The 25066-nt window shown below is 41.5% G+C and overlaps 1 protein-coding gene across 1 annotated transcript in view; it reads left to right on the plus strand.

The window, feature by feature from the left end:
• Positions 1–16391, plus strand: part of dhodh (dihydroorotate dehydrogenase) — a 37638-nt gene extending 21247 nt beyond the window's left edge. Inside the window, exons 4-9 of the mRNA XM_062471607.1 lie at positions 11276–11358; positions 11674–11861; positions 12619–12732; positions 13248–13401; positions 13575–13734; positions 15119–16391. Of these exons, the coding sequence (XP_062327591.1) occupies positions 11276–11358; positions 11674–11861; positions 12619–12732; positions 13248–13401; positions 13575–13734; positions 15119–15263 (844 nt within the window). The 3' untranslated portion in view covers positions 15264–16391. The remainder of the gene's footprint in view (positions 1–11275; positions 11359–11673; positions 11862–12618; positions 12733–13247; positions 13402–13574; positions 13735–15118) is intronic.
• The last annotated feature ends 8675 nt before the right edge of the window (positions 16392–25066 follow it).

Genomic DNA, 25066 nt, shown 5'->3' on the forward strand with positions numbered 1-25066 from the left:
ATTATTCTCCCATTAAAAGTAATGGTAAATCCTTTCAAATCATTAAAAAGCTTCCTCCTCTTTCAAACGTAACTACTTCAGCTTACTTTCAGCTAGAGACACCATTCAACCTTTAAAATGTTCACAAGACATTCAGCTATTCCCAAATGATTCAGCTTTTTCAAATGTTCAGCCAATTTTGAATTATGACAGTTTGAAATACATTAAAATGTTTGCTCCTTCTTGATTTTTATGAATGAGCAGCAAGCAGAGTGGCACACTCTGCTTGCTGCTCTTTTTCTGATATTCAACTAATTTGTCAAACAAATTCCTCTAACGTTCATATAGTTTAACTTACAGAAACAAGTTATACCTTAAAATGTAGGAAAATTTGTCCTCTTTCAGCCAATGTAACTACTAAAGAGCTCACATTTACAGATTTTCAGCTATGAGCCTTGAAGCGAGAGCAGCCTTTCAAATTCTCTCACTAACTTCAATGGAGAAGTGAGTAAAATCAGTCAGAGAAAGCAAGAAGGAACAAGATTTTGAAACTGCCGATAGAGTCGTATTTCTGACCGCACAGACATATAAAGGACATCTCTGGTTTCGGCAGAGTCTTGGGTCTCGGAAAATATCCTTATATTTTGGAATGGACGTATAGTTTTGCGTCTAGGTCAACTTGTTTGAGGTGTGGATGCTAGGTAAATGTTCGTTTTTCTCTCTGCCTAGCTCGTTAGCTATCACAGCTGCGCCATCACCGTGGCAACCAAACAAACAAGCACCAGGAAAGCAAAAGGAACACGTTTTTGAAACTGCAGGTAGAGTCGTATTTCTGACTGCACAGACATAAAAAGAATATCTCTGGTTTCGGCAGAGTCTTGGGTCTCGGAAAATATCCTTATATTTTGGATTGGACGTACAGTTTTGCGTCTAGGTTATCTTGTTTGAGGTGTGGATTCTAGCTACATTTCTATTATTCTCTGCCCTCAGCGCGTTAGCAATCATAGCTGCACCATCACGGTAACGACAGACACGCACCACTCAGTCTCTCACACAGGTGATTGGTACGTTTACTTGACCATGAGAAACACGATTACTAGCAATTGTCGGTTTATGCCAATAATACGATTACTCCGTTTACATGTGTAATTAGTTATGCGATTACTCAATAAACGCGTCTACATGATTCTTTTTTATTAATCGTTGTATGCTCCACGGACAAAACTTGCACCATCATCCTTCTGCAACAAAGTGTCGCCGTGTCTTCCTGTATCGGCCCTACTGCTGTATGTTTCATTCCATCAACACATTGAATCCAACTAAGAAAGCCGAGTAAACGCATAGGCTACATCTGCTACTGCTAATACTATCCCAACTATAATTAAATCTGTTAAAACGATAATATTCTTGTTACGACTAGCTAGCCTACTTTTTCTTCTGTTTAGCAGTTCAGCTTTCAGCTTCTCCCACATTGTAGGCTATTTTAGCTCTTAGCCTTGTTAAGATGATGCAGTTCAGCTTCCACACTGCCTCTTTTGTGTGACTCACACATTTTTGAAATTCATTTCAGCTTGCGGGTATTTTCTCATTTCTCACTTTTATACTTTTTAAAATATAAAGGTTTTTGTGCAAATTATTCTCCCTTTAAAAGTAATGGTAAATCCTTTCAAATCATTGTTGGAATGCTGCTCCAGCCCCTTTCAAAAATACCTTTCGGTTGCTTTGAAGCTTCAGCTTATAACTTTCTACTAAATTTTCACTATTTTCAGCTTTTTTAGCATGGTCAGCTATCCCCATTCAGGTTTTCAGCATTCTCACTGCTGTTTCGCAGGAACAGCCGTTTCTAGTTGTGAGAATGCTGTTAAGCATTCTCACTATTGTTTTCCTGTTTCTCTTTATTGTGAGAATGCTGTTAAGCATTCTCACTATTGTTTTCCTGTTTCTCTTTATTATTATTATTATTATTATATCAACTTCTTAGTTCTTCCGCCGTTTTTTGGCCTTTAACTCGTTCTGCATACTTTAACCGATTCCTACAACTTTTGTATCAAAACGTTCAGCTCCTTCAGGAGATGATGGCTATGACTTTTGGTATTTCTCACTTTTATACTTTTTAAGACATTAAGGTTTTTGTGCAAATTATTCTCCCATTAAAAGTAATGGTAAATCCTTTCAAATCATTAAAAAGCTTCCTCCTCTTTCAAACGTAACTACTTCAGCATACTTTCAGCTAGAGACACCATTCAACCTTTAAAATGTTCACAAGACATTCAGCTATTCCCAAATGATTCAGCTTTTTCAAATGTTCAGCCAATTTTGAATTATGACAGTTTGAAATACATTAAAATGTTTGCTCCTTCTTGATTTTTATGAACAAGCAGCAAGCAGAGTGGCACACTCTGCTTGCTGCTCTTTTTCTGATATTCAACTAATTTGTCAAACAAATTCCTCTAACGTTCATATAGTTTAACTTACAGAAACAAGTTATACCTTAAAATGTAGGAAAATTTGTCCTCTTTCAGCCAATGTAACTACTAAAGAGCTCACATTTACAGATTTTCAGCTATGAGCCTTGAAGCGAGAGCAGCCTTTCAAATTCTCTCACTAACTTCAATGGAGAGGTGAGTAAAATCAGTCAGAGAAAGCAAGAAGGAACAAGATTTTGAAACTGCCGATAGAGTCGTATTTCTGACCGCACAGACATATAAAGGACATCTCTGGTTTCGGCAGAGTCTTGTGTCTCGGAAAATATCTTTATATTTTGGATTGGACGTATAGTTTTGCGTCTAGGTCAACTTGTTTGAGGTGTGGATGCTAGGTAAATGTTCGTTTTTCTCTCTGCCTAGCTCGTTAGCTATCACAGCTGCGCCATCCCCGTGGCAACCAAACAAACAAGCACCAGGAAAGCAAAAGGAACACGTTTTTGAAACTGCAGGTAGAGTCGTATTTCTGACTGCAGACATATAAAGAATATCTCTGGTTTCGGCAGAGTCTTGGGTCTCGGAAAATATCATTAGATTTTGGATTGGATGTACAGTTTTGCGTCTAGGTTATCTTGTTTGAGGTGTGGATTCTAGCTACATTTCTCTTATTCTCTGCCCTCAGCGCGTTAGCAATCATAGCTGCTCCATCGCCGTGGCAACCAAACAAACACGCACCAGGAAAGCAGAAGGAACACGTTTTTGAAACTGCAGGTAGAGTCGTATTTCTGACTACACATACATATAAAGAATATCTCTGGTTTCGGCAGAGTCTTGGGTCTCGGAAAATATCATTAGATTTTGGATTGGACGTACAGTTTTGCGTCTAGGTTATCTTGTTTGAGGTGTGGATTCTAGCTACATTTCTCTTATTCTGTGCCCTCACCGCGTTAGCAATCATAGCTGCACCATCACCGTAACGACAGACACGCACCACTCAGTCTCTCACACAGGTGATTGGTACATTTACTTGACCATGAGAAACACGATTACTAGCAATTGTCGGTTTATACCAATAATACGATTACTCCGTTTACATGTGTAATTAGTTATGCGATTACTCAATAAACGCGTCTACATGATTCTTTTTTATTAATCGTTGTATGCTCCACGGACAAAACGTGCACCATCATCCTTCTGCAACAAAGTGTCGCCGTGTCTTCCTGTATCGGCCCTACTGCTGTATGTTTCATTCCATCAACACATTGAATCCAACTAAGAAAGCCGAGTAAACGCATAGGCTACATCTGCTACTGCTAATACTATCCCAACTATAATTTAATCTGTTAAAACGATAATATTCTTGTTACGACTAGCTAGCCTACTTCTTCTTCTGTTTAACAGTTCAGCTTTCAGCTTCTCCCACATTGTAGGCTATTTTAGCTCTTAGCTTTGTTAATATGATGCAGTTCAGCTTCCACACTGCCTCTTGTGTGACTCACACATTTTTGAAATTCATTTCAGCTTGCGGGTATTTTCTAATTTCTCACTTTTATACTTTTTAAAATATAAAGGGTTTTGTGCAAATTATTCTCCCTTTAAAAGTAATGGTAAATACTTTCAAATCATTGTTGGAATGCTGCTCCAGCCCCTTTCAAAAATACCTTTCGGTTGCTTTGAAGCTTCAGCTTATAACTTTCTACTAAATTTTCACAATTTTCCGCTTTTTTAGCATGGTCAGCTATCCCCATTCAGGTTTTCAGCATTCTCACTGCTGTTTCGCAGGAACAGCCGTTTCTAGTTGTGAGAATGCTGTTAAGCATTCTCACTATTGTTTTCCTGTTTCTCTTTATTATTATTATTATTATTATATCAACTTCTTAGTTCTTCCGCCGTTTTTTGGCCTTTAACTCGTTCTGCATACTTTAACCGATTCCTACAACTTTTGTATCAAAACGTTCAGCTCCTTCAGGAGATGATGGCTATGACTTTTGGTATTTCTCACTTTTATACTTTTTAAGACATTAAGGTTTTTGTGCAAATTATTCTCCCATTAAAAGTAATGGTAAATCCTTTCAAATCATTAAAAAGCTTCCTCCTCTTTCAAACGTAACTACTTCAGCTTACTTTCAGCTAGAGACACCATTCAACCTTTAAAATGTTCACAAGACATTCAGCTATTCCCAAATGATTCAGCTTTTTCAAATGTTCAGCCAATTTTGAATTATGACAGTTTGAAATACATTAAAATGTTTGCTCCTTCTTGATTTTTATGAATGAGCAGCAAGCAGAGTGGCACACTCTGCTTGCTGCTCTTTTTCTGATATTCAACTAATTTGTCAAACAAATTCCTCTAACGTTCATATAGTTTAACTTACAGAAACAAGTTATACCTTAAAATGTAGGAAAATTTGTCCTCTTTCAGCCAATGTAACTACTAAAGAGCTCACATTTACAGATTTTCAGCTATGAGCCTTGAAGCGAGAGCAGCCTTTCAAATTCTCTCACTAACTTCAATGGAGAAGTGAGTAAAATCAGTCAGAGAAAGCAAGAAGGAACAAGATTTTGAAACTGCCGATAGAGTCGTATTTCTGACCGCACAGACATATAAAGGACATCTCTGGTTTCGGCAGAGTCTTGGGTCTCGGAAAATATCCTTATATTTTGGAATGGACGTATAGTTTTGCGTCTAGGTCAACTTGTTTGAGGTGTGGATGCTAGGTAAATGTTCGTTTTTCTCTCTGCCTAGCTCGTTAGCTATCACAGCTGCGCCATCACCGTGGCAACCAAACAAACAAGCACCAGGAAAGCAAAAGGAACACGTTTTTGAAACTGCAGGTAGAGTCGTATTTCTGACTGCACAGACATATAAAGAATATCTCTGGTTTCGGCAGAGTCTTGGGTCTCGGAAAATATCCTTATATTTTGGATTGGACGTACAGTTTTGCGTCTAGGTTATCTTGTTTGAGGTGTGGATTCTAGCTACATTTCTCTTATTCTCTTCCCTCAGCGCGTTAGCAATCATAGCTGCACCATCACCGTAACGACAGACACGCACCACTCAGTCTCTCACACAGGTGATTGGTACGTTTACTTGACCATGAGAAACACGATTACTAGCAATTGTCGGTTTATGCCAATAATACGATTACTCCGTTTACATGTGTAATTAGTTATGCGATTACTCAATAAACGCGTCTACATGATTCTTTTTTATTAATCGTTGTATGCTCCACGGACAAAACTTGCACCATCATCCTTCTGCAACAAAGTGTCGCCGTGTCTTCCTGTATCGGCTCTACTGCTGTATGTTTCATTCCATCAACACATTGAATCCAACTAAGAAAGCCGAGTAAACGCATAGGCTACATCTGCTACTGCTAATACTATCCCAACTATAATTTAATCTGTTAAAACGATAATATTCTTGTTACGACTAGCTAGCCTACTTCTTCTTCTGTTTAACAGTTCAGCTTTCAGCTTCTCCCACATTGTAGGCTATTTTATCTCTTAGCTTTGTTAAGATGATGCAGTTCAGCTTCCACACTGCCTCTTTTGTGTGACTCACACATTTTTGAAATTCATTTCAGCTTGCGGGTATTTTCTCATTTCTCACTTTTATACTTTTTAAAATATTAAGGTTTTTGTGCAAATTATTCTCCCTTTAAAAGTAATGGTAAATCCTTTCAAATCATTGTTGGAATGCTGCTCCAGCCCCTTTCAAAAATACCTTTCGGTTGCTTTGAAGCTTCAGCTTATAACTTTCTACTAAATTTTCACTATTTTCAGCTTTTTTAGCATGGTCAGCTATCCCCATTCAGGTTTTCAGCATTCTCACTGCTGTTTCGCAGGAACAGCCTTTTCTAGTTATTATTATATCAACTTCTTAGTTCTTCCGCCGTTTTTTGGCCTTTAACTCGTTCTGCATACTTTAACCGATTCCTACAACTTTTGTATCAAAACGTTCAGCTCCTTCAGGAGATGATGGCTATGACTTTTGGTATTTCTCACTTTTATACTTTTTAAGACATTAAGGTTTTTGTGCAAATTATTCTCCCATTAAAAGTAATGGTAAATCCTTTCAAATCATTAAAAAGCTTCCTCCTCTTTCAAACGTAACTACTTCAGCTTACTTTCAGCTAGAGACACCATTCAACCTTTAAAATGTTCACAAGACATTCAGCTATTCCCAAATGATTCAGCTTTTTCAAATGTTCAGCCAATTTTGAATTATGACAGTTTGAAATACATTAAAATGTTTGCTCCTTCTTGATTTTTATGAACGAGCAGCAAGCAGAGTGGCACACTCTGCTTGCTGCTCTTTTTCTGATATTCAACTAATTTGTCAAACAAATTCCTCTAACGTTCATATAGTTTAACTTACAGAAACAAGTTATACCTTAAAATGTAGGAAAAATTGTCCTCTTTCAGCCAATGTAACTACTAAAGAGCTCACATTTACAGATAATCGTTGTATGCTCCACGGACAAAACTTGCAAAACTAAGAAAGCCGAGTAAACGCACTCAATGGTAGGCTACATCTGCTACTGCTATTACTATCCCAACTATAATTTCAGCTGTTAAAACGATAATATTCTTGTTCCGACTAGCTAGCCTACTTCTTCTGTTTAACAGTTCAGCTTTCAGCTTCTCCCGCATTGTAGGCTATTTTAGCTATTTTAGCTCTTTGAAATTCATTTCAGCTTGCGGGTATTTTCTCATTTCTCACTTTTATACTTTTTAAAATATTAAGGTTTTTGTGCAAATTATTCTCCCTTTAAAAGTAATGGTAAATCCTTTCAAATCATTGTTGGAATGCTGCTCCAGCCCTTTTCAAAAATACCTTTCGGTTGCTTTGAAGCTTCAGCTTATAACTTTCTACTAAATTTTCACTATTTTCAGCTTTTTTAGCATGGTCAGCTATCCCCATTCAGGTTTTCAGCATTCTCACTGCTGTTTCGCAGGAACAGCCGTTTCTAGTTTCTTTTTGCCCCCCTAAAACTCAGTCAATATTTGGCCTACATAGACAACGTAGGTGTCAAAAGTTTCGTCTTGGTAGCGATTGAGTTGCTTGTATTGGGATTTACGTTCCGTTGCACGGTTTAAGTAGAAATTACGTTTTTGTGTCGAAAAGTGAAGCTAACGGTGGCTAACTTGCTAACCACAGTCAATGACGCTACTTACGTCACTAACGTCACGAAAACTCGCGTGACTACCTCTAGCAGAATATTAGTTTAGCAGCTCGTTAACTTCTGGGAGATAGCTAGGCTAACTATAGCTTTACTGCAAGGCAGCTGCAGAAACGCCACAAGCAAAGAGGCCAGGTGATAACTATTTACTCATTTTACTTTGTGATATGACACACAATTGTGATGTGTAATGTACAATATAAGCTGATTTTATTAAGGAAGTACATCTACTTTCGGAAACAGTAGTCTACTATTTCACTGAAGTATTAGCATCATGACATTAGCCTGTGTTGCCCGGGCAACACATACTACAGTGGTCTATGATGTAGCGTTATCTGTTTTCAATCGTTAAAATAAACATTCCTCACATATACATTTTCGTTGTAGGGTTTATTCTGACATTAGTAAACGATTTGTTGGTGAAAAAAACATTACCTGTGGTTTCAAACCAGTGTAGCTCACTGCAACGCTGTAGCTTACGTGAGACACACTACAAAAACATCTAGCTTACACAACTGTAGGAAGTCAAACGGCGACAGAACATGTTCGGCACTCCCCTTACTTAAATCAAAAGTCTATCTAACTACTAACCTGAACTTCATTGCCACATCCTAAACGTTGTCAATCTGTTCATGAAAATAATTAATTTCAGCTTAAACCGTACAACGGAACGTTAAATCCAATTCAACCAACGCAATCGCTACCAAGACGAACACAGCAGTAGTCTAGTACTGTACCGTAGTAGTACAATTTACCGGGCAGCTTCTCCACACAGGGCTATATCGCATTTTGCGTTGTTACTGACAATGATCGCTACCAGTGAGCTTTTTATGAATGAGCGATTTTCCACTAAATAAATGTCAAGCTTATTTACGTTTTGGGGAGCATATTTTCAGTTAGCAGATGGTACTGTTTGAATCGCGATTCCATCTTCTACTGCCGGGTAACGTCGTAGAATAATCTTCAAAGGGTGTTCTTTATTAATGAATGAATGCAATGAGTACGCTAAATGCTCAACGTAGGTGTCAAAAGTTTCGTCTTGGTAGCGATTGAGTTGCTTCTATTGGAATTTACGTTCCGTTGCATGGTTTAGGCTGAAGTTAAGTTTTTGTGGCTAAAAGTGAAGCTAACGGTGGCTAATTTGCTAGCCACAGTCACTGACGTTACTAACGTCACTACGTCACTAACGTCACGAAAACACGCGTGACTACCTTTGGCAGAACATTCGTTTCGCATCTGTTAACTTGGGGGATAGCTAGGCTAACTATAGCTTTACTGCAAGGCAGCTGCAGAAACGCCACAAGCAAAGAGGCCAGGGTGATAACTATTTACTCATTTTACTAATGAGCGATTTTCCACTAAATAAATGTCTTTTTTATTATTATTATTTTTATTAGCTTATTTACGTTTTTGAGGGCATTTTTTCAGTTAGCAGATGGTAATGTTTGAATCGCGATTCCATCTTCTACTGCTGGTAACGTCGTAGAATAATCTTCAAAGGGGGTTCTTTATTCATGAATGAATGCAATATGAGTAGGCTAAATGCCTGAAAATATCATGAGAAGGGAAAACTTAAAAGGACGTTTAAGTCATAGAGATTAGGTCAATTTTTACACCGGTCTGCCAAATGTATTCGTTGATTCAGCTATGAGGCTGCCTCTTGCAGGGGAAATGAGAAGACATCATATTTCATTCTACACTTAACTCGTATTTTGAGTTGTAAATGAGCAGCAAAAAAAAGATGCTTTTAAATCTATGTAATCTTTATAAATAATAAGTAGGCCCTATGCATTTTTAGATAAAATATACAGAAATATCAGTTGTAAAAATGTCATTAAAAAACGGACCCCTGTGCAACCGACGCAAGCAAGCACACCCTACAATTTCCCCAGAAATTGTACCCTTTCTAGTTTTAGTTTTTAATGTGGGTATCAGAGACCACTTATTTCGGTTTACATTACAAACATGCTACCAACATATCCCCAGCTTTATTATGTCTACACCTATTAAGTTGCTATATTCTGTATATTAATATATTAACAATAATCTAAGCATCATGGCTGAAAATAAAGTTTCACTCGACAATTCCACTGTCTTTCTCAATGATTCATAGACAGGGACACTCCACCATGAAGGGATGAGTCATACATTAAAGTGGTTTCGACTTTGTTTTAAAGAAGTAGAGTAGGATTGTATTAATCCGTGCGGGAAAATTGCTTCAGCCGTATCAAAAGGCAAAATACAATATAAGTGTGTCTAAGGGAGAATTGTGGCAGAGAGTGGTTAAAACCCAAATTAGGAACAAGCAGATGGATGACATGCATGCTGAAGCCAAGCTGCTGATTACAATTCACCTGGAATAGGCTACATCTAGACCTGTGTAGTCTGTATAGTAACACACCTATTTAAGATGGACTTGTAAACATTTGAAAGGTAATTAAGCTTTCTCAAAAGCAGCTCTGACGCTTCTTTAAGTGCGTGACAGTTTTGTCAGATTTTCTAGTGTTCAGTTTTTGAATGGCAAATGATGTTGCACACAGGAACTTGAAGAATGGGTCTTCCAGATCGATATTTGAACTCTTTGTTCTTTTAGTCATAATGAAAGACCAGGATGGTATGTCAGTTGATTGAAATTTAATTCATGAGGCATCAAACTTTTGAATTCTTCGCAGAAAATTAATTTAAGCCTTTTGTGTGTTGTTAATTACAATGGAATTAATACAATGGGTTTAATTTAGCATCCCATACATGGGGTTCTGGGCATCCTGAGCCTCTCTCTATATGAGGAATGCTTTCCCCCTCAGCTCTGAGCAGCAAAGCATGTCAGAAGTTCAAAGACACTCGTGAGTAAAAGGAGCCACACAAAGGCTCATGTGACGGTTATGTCCAGGGATGGGGTTGAAAATTAGCCAGGTGGCTAAAACCGGCACTTTTACTGAAACGTTGATTAATGTGCACTGTCCCTGTAAAAATAAAATAAACTCTAATGTAACATATCCCCTTTTAAAACCACCTCACACCACTTTTTTTTCTTCATGGAATTGCTATATGATCATCAATTGCCTACGTATGGAAGCCCATTTCCGCCAGTAAAAAAAAAAGAAAAAAGGGTTAAGTCAAAATTATCAGATACTTAATCGAAATTATGAGATAGGCCTACAAAGTGAGCATGCGAGAGTTCAACTTTAATACAATACGGTCAAAGTAGCAACTTGTTGGCAAATTATAGAGGATAATCAATTTGAAATGGACATGGTTTGTGAGTAGCAACTCGGACATCGGTTAGGCCAGCAAGGTGATGAAGGGATCTTTCATTTTCAGCGCCATACTGGAGCACATGCGTACTTGGTATCTCATAATTTCGACTTAATATCTCATAGTTATAACAATCTTTAATCTTTTTTTATGTTCTTTTACTGGCGGAAATGGGCTTCCATACCTACCTGTATGTATTAATGGGTGAAACTTTTAATAGCATGTGTCATAGCATGTGTGATGGACCAGTACAATTTGTTGTGTTGTGTCCTGAACTTCATCAATCGAACTGTCCAATGCTTTAGTTAGCAACATGATGTTAAGTGAGCCGTTGTTAACTGTGTCCGACCTATGTTGTTATTGTGAACCTTGTGTGACTCATTGGTGTTAAGCGTTGTTGTCTTGTGTGTGTGTGATTCATGCATGTTCCAGATATGGTTTTAACAGCTGTGGTCTGCTGGCTGCCCAGGAGAGGCTGAAGGCCAGAGCAGGAACACAGGCAGAGCTCACTAAAGGTAAACACAACCTCAGGCTAAAATGCTACTGTCCTGTTTTAATGAGGATGACACTGACAAAGTTCAGAGTCTGTCAGAGTAACTGTGGTGTTTTTGAGAGCATCATTGCTACAGTATAGTTACATTCTAATGTACAATGTTTATGCATGATCAATGTGTTTACCCAAGTCCAGTCAAATGGCATCTTCTGCTAATTTGCTTTTAGTAAAGTCCACCTACCTAAAGATAGCCTAGTAAAGTCTAACCTCACCTGCTTCCAGTCAGTGACCCATACTCCTCCCTGCTCCTGTCTCTGCTCATGCCGTGTGTTTTTAGCTGGCCTGCCCCTAGGCATCAACTTGGGCAAGAACAAACTGTCCCAGAGTGCAACGGGAGACTATCTGGAGGGGGTGCGTGGGCTGGGGCCGCTGGCAGACTACCTGGTGGTCAACGTCAGCAGTCCCAACACCCCGGGCCTCCGAGACCTGCAGAGCAAGGATGAGCTCAGGCAGTTACTGCACAAGGTAGGAAAACAACCCTCAAAACAGCTCCCTCCCTCCCTCTTCACCTCTTCATCCTCCTACTCCCCTCCCTCTTCCCATCTCTTCACCTCTTCACCCTCCTACTCCCCTCCTTCTCCTCTCAAACGGAATAACTCATAGTCAACTCACAGTACTGCCTGCAGGGTACACTATTATGGCGTTTGTTTTGAAATGGTATTGATAATCTGAGTATCCCTCTAAGCCTGAGCCTGACAGTTCAAAACACTGAGTGGAGAGTCTGTATTCCAACCACATAACCTGGACTTTGCCATGCATTATTAAAAAAAGGGATGGTTAAGGATTGTAATTGCCTTTCCCTCTCTATGGCAGAGAAGTGAAATTACACATGCAGTCCCAATGCCACTACTGCTGGGGAAACAGGTTAACCTGCTTGTAAAAGGACTAAAGGGAGTCAGATGGCTGAGCAGTGAGGGAGTCGGGCTAGTAATCTGAAGGTTGCCAGTTCGATTCCCAGCCGTGCCAAATGACATTGTGTCCTTGGGCAAGGCAATTCACCCTACTTGCTTGGGGGGAATGTCCCTGTAGTTACTGTAAGTCGCTCTGGATAAGAGTGTCTGCTAAATGTAAATGTAATGTAAATGTAAAAGATCCCAAAACTGTCACTCAAATCATCCTGTCATCATGAATCATGTACAGCTCTCTGACTGTGAAAATGGTTTATCCATCATATCTGTCTTGTTGTTGTGCCTCCCGCCTCCTCTCCGCTGGTCTCCTGCAGGTGCTAAAGGAGCGTGATGCACTCCAGGGGGGGTCAAAGCCCCCGGTCTTGGTGAAGATCGCCCCAGACCTCACCCACCAGGACAAGCAGGACATCGCCGATGTCATCACTGAGGTCAGAGTTGAGCCTTGTGCGGTCAGGGTTGTGTTTGAGTGTTTCAGTTTGACCACTGGCCTCTCAGCCCTGTTTGTTTTCAGGGCCCTTCTTTCTACTCAGCTCACGTAACAGTGGACTGTGGGTGTAGTCCTCACCCAAGCAGGATTCTGCCCTAGGCTTTCACAGGCAGAGAAGTTTGTTAATACCTTCATTGAAATGCATTACATCTCCTCTTCCTCCCCCTCAATGGATTGCTCTTGGAAGAGAGAGAGGGACTTTGCTAATGTGAGGGGGAAAGAGGAAGAAAGCGTTGCGAATATTTGATCTGTATCTCATTTGGACCTCAACATCCGTGTATATACTAAGCTAGTCACTGAACACTACTCTGACAATAGCAAATGCATGTATGCAAGTTTAATGACAAAAAGCTCCTCAACGGACACTAATAATCTTATTGACAGTGATTGACAGGGGTTTGACGTCCTTAACCATGTGTGATTTGCTTGTGCCCCCCCCCCCCCTCTCACTTTAAGCTGGGTGTGGATGGTCTGATGATATCCAACACCACAGTGTCTAGGCCTGACATCCTCAAAGATCCCCAGAAATGTGAAGTAGGGGGGCTGAGCGGCAGACCGGTCAGGGAACTGTCCACACACACGGTCAGGGAGATGTACAGCCTCACAAAAGGTACTGTACTGTTAACGGGCGGTACCTTAACCACAATGACAAAATCTTAACAGTACGACGTGCTGGACCAAATTCATTTTTTCTTTTCAATTCAAAGTGTTTTTGTCACCCAGAAAACTGACACAACTGTACAAAACAAATAATAACAAGGATGTTTCTCTTCTCATTTGAAGGCAAGGTGCCAATCATAGGAGTTGGGGGTGTTTCCTCTGGGCAGGATGCCATGGAAAAGATCCGTGCTGGCGCCTCATTGGTCCAGCTGTACACTGCCCTCATTTATCAAGGACCTCCAGTAGTCAACAAGATCAAACGAGAGCTTGAGCAACTTCTTACGTGAGGATGGAAAGATAGCATAAACATAGTGTTGTATCAGGAGTTTATATATTATATATAGGTGCATCTCAGTAAATTAGAATATCATGGAAAGGTTTGTTTATAAGTAAATTCAAAAGGTGAAACTCTACAAATATACAGAGGGATTACACACAGAGTGAAACATTTCAAGTGTTTATTTCTTTTGAAAACCCAAATTTAAGTATCTCAGAAAATGTGAATATTGTGAAAAGGTTCAATATTGTAGACCGATGATGTCCCATGCTAATCAGATAATTAACTCAAAACACCTGCAAAGGTTTCCTGAGCCTTTAAAATTGTCTCTAAGGCTGGTTCAGTAGGCTACAAAATCATGGGGAAGACTGCTGACCTGACAGTTGTCCCGAAAACAGTCATTGACACCCGCCACAAAAGGTAATTTTCTAAAGACGCTGGCTGTTCCCAGAGTGCTGTATCCAAGCATATTAATAGAAAGTTGAGTGGAAGGAAAAAGTGTGGTTGAAAAAGGTGCACAAGCAACAGGGATAACCGCAGCTTTTGGGGGATTGTGAAGCAACGGCCATTCAAGAATTTGGGGGAGATTCACAAGGAGTGGATTGCAGCTGGAGTCCGTGCTTCAAAAGCCACCACGCACAGATGTATCCAGGACATGGGCTACAACTGTCACATTCCTCGTGTCAAGCGTGATTTGGGGAGCCATGTCGTCTGCTGGTGTAGGTCCACTGTTTTATCAAGTCCAAAGTCAATGCAGCCGTCTACCAGGACATTTTAGAGCACTTCATGCTTCCTTCCGCTGACAAGCTTTATGGAGATGCTGATTTCATTTTCCAGCAGGACTTGGCACCTGCCCACACTGCCAGAAGTACCAGTACCTGGTTTAATGACCATGGTATCACTGTGCTTGATTGGCCAGCAAATTCACCTGACCTAAACCCCATAGAGAATCTATGGGTATTGTCAAGAGGAAGATGAGAGACACCAGACCCAACAATGCAGACGAGCTGAAGGCCGCTATCAAAGCATCCTGGGCTTTGTAATATTATGATTTTATGAGATACTGAATTTGGTGTAAGCCATCATAAAAATTTTACGAAATAAACACTTGAAATGTTTCACTCTGTGTGTAATGCCTCTGTATAATATATGATTTTTAACTTTTGAATTTACTTATCGAAATAAACAAACCTTTCCACAATATTCTATTTAACTTATTTTATTTTTCTCTAATCACATGCTAAATCTAGTCATTGGGTTCTCATCTAAGGTTGTTTATCAGGCCTAGGTATGTCAGGGAAAATATTTGTCCTTACAATGTATGTATTAACAATTAGGATTGGTAGTATGATTAAATGTGTTTTAAACCAATCACTATCATGCTTTCCAGGGAACAAGGCTTCAGCAGCGTATCAGAGGCAGTAGGAGCTGACCACAGAGACACAAACAGGACCACCCGGATACAGAGTCATCAGAGAGACAGCACTGCTACAGACTCTGAGAGCTCCGCCCTGGCTATCACTTCCACTTGCTAGTTACAGGCTGATTTCCGGATTGATCTCTGACTTAATTACTGGAGAAGGGAAAACCTGTTCCTCTGTACAGGTGTTGACCAATCCAGACATGCCGGATCAGTGATTGCTCCTTTCAAAGTCAGAAAGAAAGGAAGGTTTTATTTTGACTGGAGACAACTTCCTACACTTACTTGAAGCCTGTATGTACAGTATGTGTACACAGTAATTAGTTTGTGCTACTGTGGTATCATACCAGTAATGCAAAGAAAATACTGTCAAATATGGGCCTCCACATGCAGCTTTAGAATCACTTTGAGCAAAATCTACACTTTTGTCATTTGTGCCATCTCCAGTGTTTGCACAGATCTCAACATACTTTGCATCTTGGTTGGTGGTCTAGTTAATGTAAGAGTAGGGAGATGTCTGTGGTGTAAAGGCAGTGTGTAATTTCCCCACAAACTGTATGGATTTTACTGGCTTGTTTGTTGCTTGTAAGTAGCCAGAATAGTTAGCATCAATATGCTTTTTACTGCAATCATGCTGATAGCGAAGATTTGAGCCAGGGAATTTTGACCTAACCTGTTAATAATAATATAGTGTTCTTTATCCGGAGATACTGTACAGTGTGCGTGTTATTGGCATGTGTTATGTATTATGACTGGTTGAGTTGTAACTCAAAATGTGATGGAAGCACATGCGTATATCTTTTACTCAACATATTTTTTGTTACTTTCAGGTAAGATCTCAATTAGAGGCAATTACAAGTTAAGTGAGAAAACTACCAGACAAATTTCTTCCAGCGTTAACAACAAAGAAGCAGGTTATCCTGTAATTGCCTTTGCATATATAAAAGGGAAATCTAGTTAAATTACTGTGCCATTGTCAGCAGGTTTAGAACTCATGTAAGCTGATAAAAGATCTTCCACTTCTTGGCTGTCTGCAGAGGAGGTATTGTGCTGTGTATGTGAAAATTAAATAGTGGATTGTTCTGCTTAGATTTCAGAGATGTGAGGTCATAACCTAAACCAAGCTCAAAGCTTCCTGTGCAGTGGGCCACTTCTCTGTTCTAAGTTATTCACAAAAGCTATTGTGTCAAATACATAATGTGATGTCAGTGCCTTCAGAAATGAAATAAATGATTATCATCCAGTGCTTTCAGTGGATGTGTTTACAAGTGAGTACAATCCTGAATATCACCGTTTCAGAGGCTCTATTGTGTATTTCTTTGTACTGCGTAAGAGCAGGTTATTAAGGCAAAAAATTGATGTATGCCCTTTGGGACTGCATTACCTGTACACCGCCATCATTCCTCTGTTCTAAGATGTCCTGTCTAGCCGTTGGTTTCTCCCAGTGAGTTAGACTTACAGACCCAGTGTTGGAGAGGTGGAGAGTGGGTTATTTTAAGTATTTCCTTGGGGGTCATGTCAGCTCAAGCAGACACTAAGAAGAAAGAAAGCTTCTGGCACTTTGAGTAGCCATTGCTTACATGAGTTCTATATCAAATGAGCAGGAACTCAGATGAATAGAAACCAGATTACTGTGGGAAGAGGTGGGAACTATTATGGCATGTCCATGACAACTGAACATCCCAGAGTGATTCACCTAGTGTACTGATGATGACTAAGTACCATTGGCGGAAACTGCAGGGCTGGTCATCAAGTCAATAAACTTCTGATGGTCTACTAATGAGGCAGGGAAATTAATGCATATTTCTGATGCAGAGCTTCTTAGTGGAAACCTTTTAATGAAATAAAACCACAAGGGATCTTATTCCGGATTGTGGGTTTTGATAGTATCAAATAACAGTCTCCAAAGTAATGACTGATGACCCCTAATGACACACCCTGCATGACTTTGTCAGAGTGTAGAGCTGTGTCTGAAACAACTGAATCATTCACTCAGTTCAGCACGTAGGCACAGATTAATTCAGTCCAAACAACCAAGGCATTCCGATGTTGTCAGAAATAAACCCCAGGTCTCAGTTTTCCCTCAATCAAAATCCCTCTCACATCCTCCATTTCCGCTCATCCCATAACCCCTTACCCTTTGGCTATTGGCGTCATCACTGACAACAAGTCCTATAACTGCACACCACGCCGTGTCAACGCACACAACCCTCACTGCACTGTTTGCTTTGTTTGGTCATTGAATGTTCTTTTTGGCGTGGTCACACATTAACACATTTTCTGGAGGGCCTCCCTAACACCTGATTGGCTGAGACTGAGGGTGCTGTCTGACACATGGCTGTCACGGCTCTAAGAACAGAAGGAGATGCAGGCGATGGTGGTGGGGGAGTGGATTAGCAGGGTAGAAGGGCTCTATACCCTCCGGAGAGATCTAGTGTCCACAGATAGATAGCCCCGCCCTGCTTCACCTCCTGTTTTCCCCCGAAAGCAGGATTATTGGAGGATGTGGTGATTGATGGAAGGCCAGATACAAGCACACAGAGACACACAGATACTCTGACTCTTTACACACGCAGACATCCAGTATGTTTACTCCTACTCAGACCTGCATGCAAACCTTGTAAACAAAACATGTTGAAAACACACACACCTAACACACTTTTCCACTAGTCACTAAACTCCTACCTGCCTTGACTGAGTGTGGTGGTTGTGTGGGGAAGGAAAGAAGATATACAAGGGTCCTGTTCAAATAAGCGCTAAACTGCATTTGGTCATAGCTGATGGAAAGGCTTTTAAAGGTTTATAGTCTTCCCTTCTCCCAGATGGTGTGACTCAGGCCATTGTGGGCAGCAGCTGTGGTGAGGAGTTGCTTCTTGGTGACAGGCCCCAGGCAACGGAATTGAAGCTGAACCCCCATGGCATTAAGCCCCACCCCGCCCCTCTGTCCTCACTCATACACAGAACACACAAACACTCTCACATGTGCACGTATTCACACTCTTTCTCTCTTCTACTCAGATCTGCATGCAAAGCTTGTAAACAAATCATGTTGACCATCCTCAACAGCTGCTCTCTGTTCCTAGACCATGCAAAATGATACAAGAAAAAAGGAAAACGGGCTAGTTAATATAAGCATTTGATTTTCCGCTCTCGTTCTTCAAGTTTTCGCCACAAGCCTCAAGTCCACGCCACAGTATTGACGTACGCTTTTGGCCCATATTAATTGTTAATGGGGGGGGAGTCAGGTGGCTAAGCGGTTAGGGAATCGGGCTAGTAATCTGAAGGTTGCCAGTTCGATTCCCGGCCGTACCAAAAAATTACGTTGTGTCCTTGGGCAAGGCACTTCACCCTACTTGCCTCGGGGGAATGTCCCTGTAGCCTACTTACTGTAAGTCACTCTGGATAAGACCATCTGCTAAATGTAAATGTAATGGTACTAGGGGGCTTGTATATTCAAATAGGCTATCTAATTTGGAATGGTCTTCCCATTCTCTCCTTCTTTGCTCTTCTCTTCCTCTGTCCAATCAAGCAGTGTAAGGAATGTTTATTTTGACATTTATGAGATATTCTTTAGACTCCGTTTCCCCTTTTTTACAGCATAAACTAGAATGTTATATTTGTGATCTTCTGGATGTGAACATTAACCATAGAAGATCCAAGCCAATGAAAAACAGTTTAACTTAGTAGTAACTAGTGACATAGTAACTTCCCTGAACTTTAAAAAGGGGGAGAGAGATCTTGTCAATCATTGGTCTTGTAGGCAATCATCCTTGAAGGATGAGAAGTGTGATATTAGGAAGAATCAATCTCAAAGACGTGTAACATACTCATGCATGGAGGAACACACACGCCAGGGCATCCACTGGAGTAATTAGTCTCTGCACTTTGTCCCATCGTCCTTCCTCCCAGGGCAGTCAGGAACAGTGAAAAACCACATCAACAGTGGTCAAGTCCAAGTCCTCACCCATGTCCTGGCTAGAGCAAGCTGCATGTTCTTTTTATTTTGGGGTTCTTTACTGAAGAAACTCATCTAAGCACATGCAAACTCCACACAGAAAGGCCCAGGAGTTAGCTCACCATAGCACCGAACAGTGCATTGCACCCAGGACCTTGTTGTGAAGTGGCAGTGCAAGGCACTATGCCACTGTGCCACCAATACAGTCTTGCCCGAACATGGAGAAGAGAACACTCTTGGGCATAAGCCTGTACAGCCATACTGGATCATTGAAGAACAGACGGTATACACTCAGATGTTCTCTCTCCTCTTCTTTTTGTCTCTCCAAGGTGCTTGTGAAGCCCTGCTCCAGCCTTTTAATACTGAGGAGGTATATTCCATTGATATGGTGATAACCATATCAATGGAATATACCTCCTCAGCTTCTCACTGTTAGGTCTTTGATCTCCCGCGTGATGAAAATGCTGTTTCTTCATCTTCCTCCGTGTCATAAAGTAGGAGCCAAGAGTGCCTTTGAGAAGAGAGCTGTACAAGCCTTGTATTCTCTATCTACTGTATCTGTGTACCTGATAACTGAGTGTAGTCAGCATAGTGTTAGAGAACGAGGTGCAACTCCATCTTCTGCGACGCTTATGCGACTGCATATAGGCAACTTACAAATTCCTATATCACATGGCAGAATTTTACATCTGGATTTGTTCTCTTTAGGAGGCGGGCACACAAAGAGAAAAAACAAGTCCCGAAATCAATGCCAATGCAAAGAGAAATGTAGGCATGGATTGGCAGCATGCCTATAAGCACCTCATTCATATTCATCAGGATCAGCATTGGCATTCTTACTGCCAGACTGTTTGACAACGGTCCAGAAGTGTGTGTGTGCACGCTTTCATCAAGAGAGCATAATGGGCTTTGTCAGGGAGGTGTGTGAGGCATAGCCTCCCCCTTGTCACACCTGTGACTGCCAATAGCCAGAGGCTGGGTCTCTGGTTTTATAACAGCCATCTGGGAGAAGACAAGACACTAGGATCTACAATTCCACTACACTCAAAACACACACAAACTATAAACCTCAGACATCTACTCGAGTGCATTCACCATTTTTTTCTGAAGTGGGTGTTCGTGGTCTAATAATAGAGAGAAATTTGGGGTGCACTTGGCATTCTAGTGCATGCCCTGATTCTCATCGCTACTGCGTGATAACTGGGGACATACACTTAAGAGCACCAGGCATGAATCAACATGCTATGTCATGACTTGTTGTGGAATTAGCCCTAATACTAGGATTCCATTTGGTCTTTATTTAGCTGTGTCCTGCAGATATTTTGGTGGTTACATAACAGCTGATAGACAAAGTCAACTTAAAACACACATAACCTCAGCACAGCGCCATACAACAAAGCCATATGGGCCATTAGCCCTGGAGAGCATGACTCATATGGAGATCAGTAGACAGGTGGAGCCCAAACAGGTTAGCTATAGTAGCAAGAAAAGAATAAGGCTACCCAAAGGTACAGGGAGTGTCCATATATTACAGGTTAAACTGTAGTAGATTGCTTTTTTCATCGAGTAGCTCCTTTGTCAATGCTGAGTGAATGGACACCATCTGAACCTTACCGTGAGAGAGGCTTAGTGTGCTGCTTAGAACGAGGACATGAGGATGATGATAGGAAGGAGGGAAAAGGGTGGATAAGGAAAAACCCAGTTGTTGGCGTATTTATCATATTGTCCACTTGTCCATGTGGCAGTAGGGACACGTTAGTGTATTCTTAGCTGTCAGCAGCGTGCTTACCTGGTGGGCCTGGACCACACGCGTGACGGAGTGACAGGTGTGAGGCTGGGCGTGGAGGGGGAGATGTTCCGCAGCGCTGCTCCCAGGCTAGCTGTGGTCACGGCCTGAGGGCTGGCTGAATAATCAAGTTGACGTGAATAAGGTGGAGGAGCAAGAAGGAGGTAGAGGTGGAGAGGAGTCTCGGGGGAAAGAAGTGGGTAAAGGGTGGTTGAGCCAATGACTGTGATGTATGTGACTGGGGGAGAAGGGACAGGATGGCAGGAATGGTGAGGCAAAACTCCAGGCCAAAAGGTCATTTTCTCTCAGTTTAATGTGGTCATGAGCCATAGCCTATAGATGCCCCACAGCCCAAGGTGCCCCTCTCATCCTCCCAGCCACCTGACAGCCTGGGCCTGTGCCAGAGCCAAAAACAGAGCAGAGCCACAGGTGTGCACTTTATTAGTTCTGACACACGTGTCCCCTCAAGAACATTTGCAAAACAATTACAAATTCATTAGGAGGGTCAGTAGAGAGATTAAAATACCCACAGACTCCATGTTAAAATACCAAGGCTCTCAAACTGTCCTACACTGTCTCCTTGCTGACGGCATTTTTTTCTCCAAATGCAGAACTAATTTCCATTTGGAATCCAACAGTGCATGTTTGCGTGCGTGTATGTGTGTGTATGTTTGTATTGTGTGGGTGTGTGGAGTTGTCTGAACGTGGATCTGATGACAGAGTCTGAGAAAAAGGAACAACAGTGCCATACCGTGACCTAAACAAACATCACACTAAAAATGACCCCTGCAACACACCCCAGTGACCCCAGCTTTGGGATTCCAGATCTGGGAAACATAGTGACCTGGCCAGAAACTTTGGAGTCAGGACTAAAAGAATAATAAAGAGACTGTTTGTGTGTGAGTGACAAAGAGAGAGACAGAGAGATGTTTACTTTTGCATCCATCCATCTGCCTCCACTTAGTCCTGAAACCCATCTGAGTGTGTGATTATTCTGCTACTCGTTGCCGTCGTCAAATTGCTAATGCTCCGGGCATTATATATTTTTCATGCCACCTCAGATGCATTTTTTGTGGAGATTTTTCAAAGCGAGGACATTTGGGTGTCAAGAGGTTATATGTGTTGTGACGAGGAGTGGCACATGAGAGCAGTGAAAGTATTCTGCGACTTTGTGCTACCTTTTCAGATTCTATCCTAAACTTAACCTTGCTGTGTGCAAGGTTGCAGAGTACCTCTATTTGTCTGGGCACCAAAAATGGCCTCTTACAGCAATTTATTGTAATTTAATAATTTAAATATTGAATTCCAAGCCATAATTTTAATAAAGACCATCAATCAATCAAATAAACAGATGTATTCATTGAGCACTATGCCATCTACCATATTTTTCAGATTATAAGCCGCATTTAATATTAGCCGCACCCCACCAGAAAGGGAGCTTTGTGTTTGTAAATCGGAGTACAAGCCGCACTAGGGGAACAATGATACCGTAGCGCTGGCTAGCGTTGAGTGGAACGAGGCTCACGACTGTCAATTATTCTCGACTCTTTCCTGTCAGACAGCTTGGATAGCTATCTAACTGCACAACCTTCCCAATCAGGGTGAACACTCAAATTATCTAAACTACAGACCATAGCATTACACATATCAAAACAGAACGAATACAACAATAGAACTCCAAACAATGCCTAGCGTTAAGCTAATGCCCTTAACTTCGTAGCTTTTCAGATTGCCGCGGGGCATTCTGGGTACCAAATGCATTGTCGCTACAATACCAAGCAGCACGAATATAGGCGATCTTACATTAGGTGCGTTCGACATGGACTGCGGCTGCATGAAACGACCGGCGAGAGTAGCCGCTTGCAGTCGGGGAGGAGTTGAAAACGGCTCTGTAAAGTCGGACATTCCAGCTTCTTGTGGTTTGCTGCGTTGACGTCAGTCATGGCCGATCAAGCGCTGTTTTCTTACTTTACTTTATTTATAATTAAACTTAGTATTTCCGTTAGTGAAGAGGCGGACTAAAACCCTTTCTTCAACACATTTTTTATTCAATTTAACTGTTTGGTCCGGATTTGAGCGTTTGCAAAACTGAAGGTGTCAGAATAATTACAAAACACGCGTCAAAGTTGTCGTGTGTGAGTTTGGCCAATCATGAAATAGCTGTGTCGTCATTAGAACCCTTGCAGTTGCTCTTGAGAAAATGCGCTCGGCTACACCATAGATATATATAAAGGGTAGATGTCTCGTCCGCGTTGCCGGACAACGGAGTCAAATGTCCGCACATGGCGGCCATCTTTCTACAGTCAACTCGCTCACCCATAACATTGTGTTGATGCTACATGTACTTTTTAAATGACCATAACTTGCTACATTTTCAACCGATTTTGAAACGGTTTGGTTTATTATCAACGTCAGAGATGTCGGTATGCCACTGCATACTTCTATTCTATAAAATAAAAAAAAACATAATTATTCATAAGTATGCAGCATAAGTAGTCTAAACGCTATTTAGAGGTGGATAAACGCAATTTCTGCAATTTAGAGGTGGATAAACGCTATTTCCGAATTTCGAGAGGTGCGTAAATGACGTTTACGTGCGTTTAGCCCCCACTACATCCCTGGTTGCGAACCGCTCCAGTGAGAGCTGAAGGTCACGGCCCGATGAAGCCAACAGGACCACATCATCTGCAAAAAGCAGCGACCTGATCCTGAAGTCACCAAACCGGACCCCCTCAACGCCCTGGCTGCGCCTAGAAATTCTGTCCATATAAGTTATGAACAGAATCAGTGACAAAGGGCAGCCCTGACGGAGTCCAACCCTAATCGGGAACAAGTTCGACTTACTGCCGGCAATGCGGACCAAACTCTGGCACCGGTCGTACAGGGACCGAACTGCCCCGATCAGGGAATCCGGTACCCCGTACTCCCGGAGCACCGCCCACATGAGCCCCTGAGGGACATGGTCGAACGCCTTTTTCAAATCCACAAAACATGTGTAGACTGGTTGGGCGAACTCCCATGCACCCTCCAGGACCCTGCCGAGGGTGTAGAGCTGGTCCACAGTTCCACCGCCAGGACGAAAACCACATTGCTCCTCCTGAATCCGAGGTTTGACAATCCGAAAGACCCTCCTCTACAGAACCCCTGAATAGACTTTCCCAGGGAGGCTGAGTAGTGTGATCCCCCTAAAGTTGGAGCACACCCTCCGGTCCCCCTTTTTAAAGAGGGAAACCACCACCCCGGTCTGCCAGTCCAGAGGCACTGTCCCCGATGTCCACGCGATGTTGCAGAGTCGTGTCAACCAAGACAGCCCTACAACATCCAGAGCCTTAAGGAACTCCGGGCGAACCTCATCCACCCCAGGGGCCCTGCCACCGCGGAGCTTTTTAACCACCTCGGCGACCTCAGCCCCAGAGATAGAAGGGCCCCCCCTGATGTCCCCAGACTCTGCCTCCACGTCGGAAAGCGTGTTGGTGGAATTAAGGAGGTTTTAGTATTCCTTCCACCGATCAGTCATTGTGCAGTGCACAAATCCCACCATATACAGCGTTGACAGTGCACTGCTTCCCCTTCCTGAGTCGCCGGATGTTGGTCCAGAACCTTTTCCAAGCCGTTCGGAAGTCCCCCCACCCCTCCACCGTGGTAAGGTGGTGACTCAGGGAGGAGTCACCACCAAGGATTTCCATAAATGTTTCATTTTTTGGTTTGTGACGCGAGAGTCTACTCACTCATGTCTACTGTCCACTGTCTATGGTAGCTTAAAACCTACCTTTTTACCGAAGCATTTAAGTAAGCATTTAAGTAATTTTATCTCAGAAGGGTTTTACTACTTTTATTAGTTATATTATTGTTTTTATAGATTTGTTATTTTAATTATTACTTTTCTCACTTGTATTATTGTTTTTATTGATTTTATGTAAAGCACCTTGAGCTACAATTCTTGTATGAAATGTGCTATATATATAAAGTCTTACTTACTTACTTACTTACTTACTTACTTACTTACTGTATGCTAATCTGACATTTTTCATATTGCAGAATTCAAAACTTTGTCTTCCAGAGTAAAGGTGTTGATGGGTGGCTGATATGAGACTTTGGCAAAGTTGGTGAAGTAAGATTGTCCTAATCTCTTTGTAATTTAAGACTTCTTTTCACACAAGTTACATCCATAGTTTAA

The sequence above is a fragment of the Osmerus eperlanus genome, chromosome 10 (genome assembly GCF_963692335.1).
Source record: "Osmerus eperlanus chromosome 10, fOsmEpe2.1, whole genome shotgun sequence".
Taxonomy (NCBI): Eukaryota; Metazoa; Chordata; class Actinopteri; order Osmeriformes; family Osmeridae; genus Osmerus; species Osmerus eperlanus.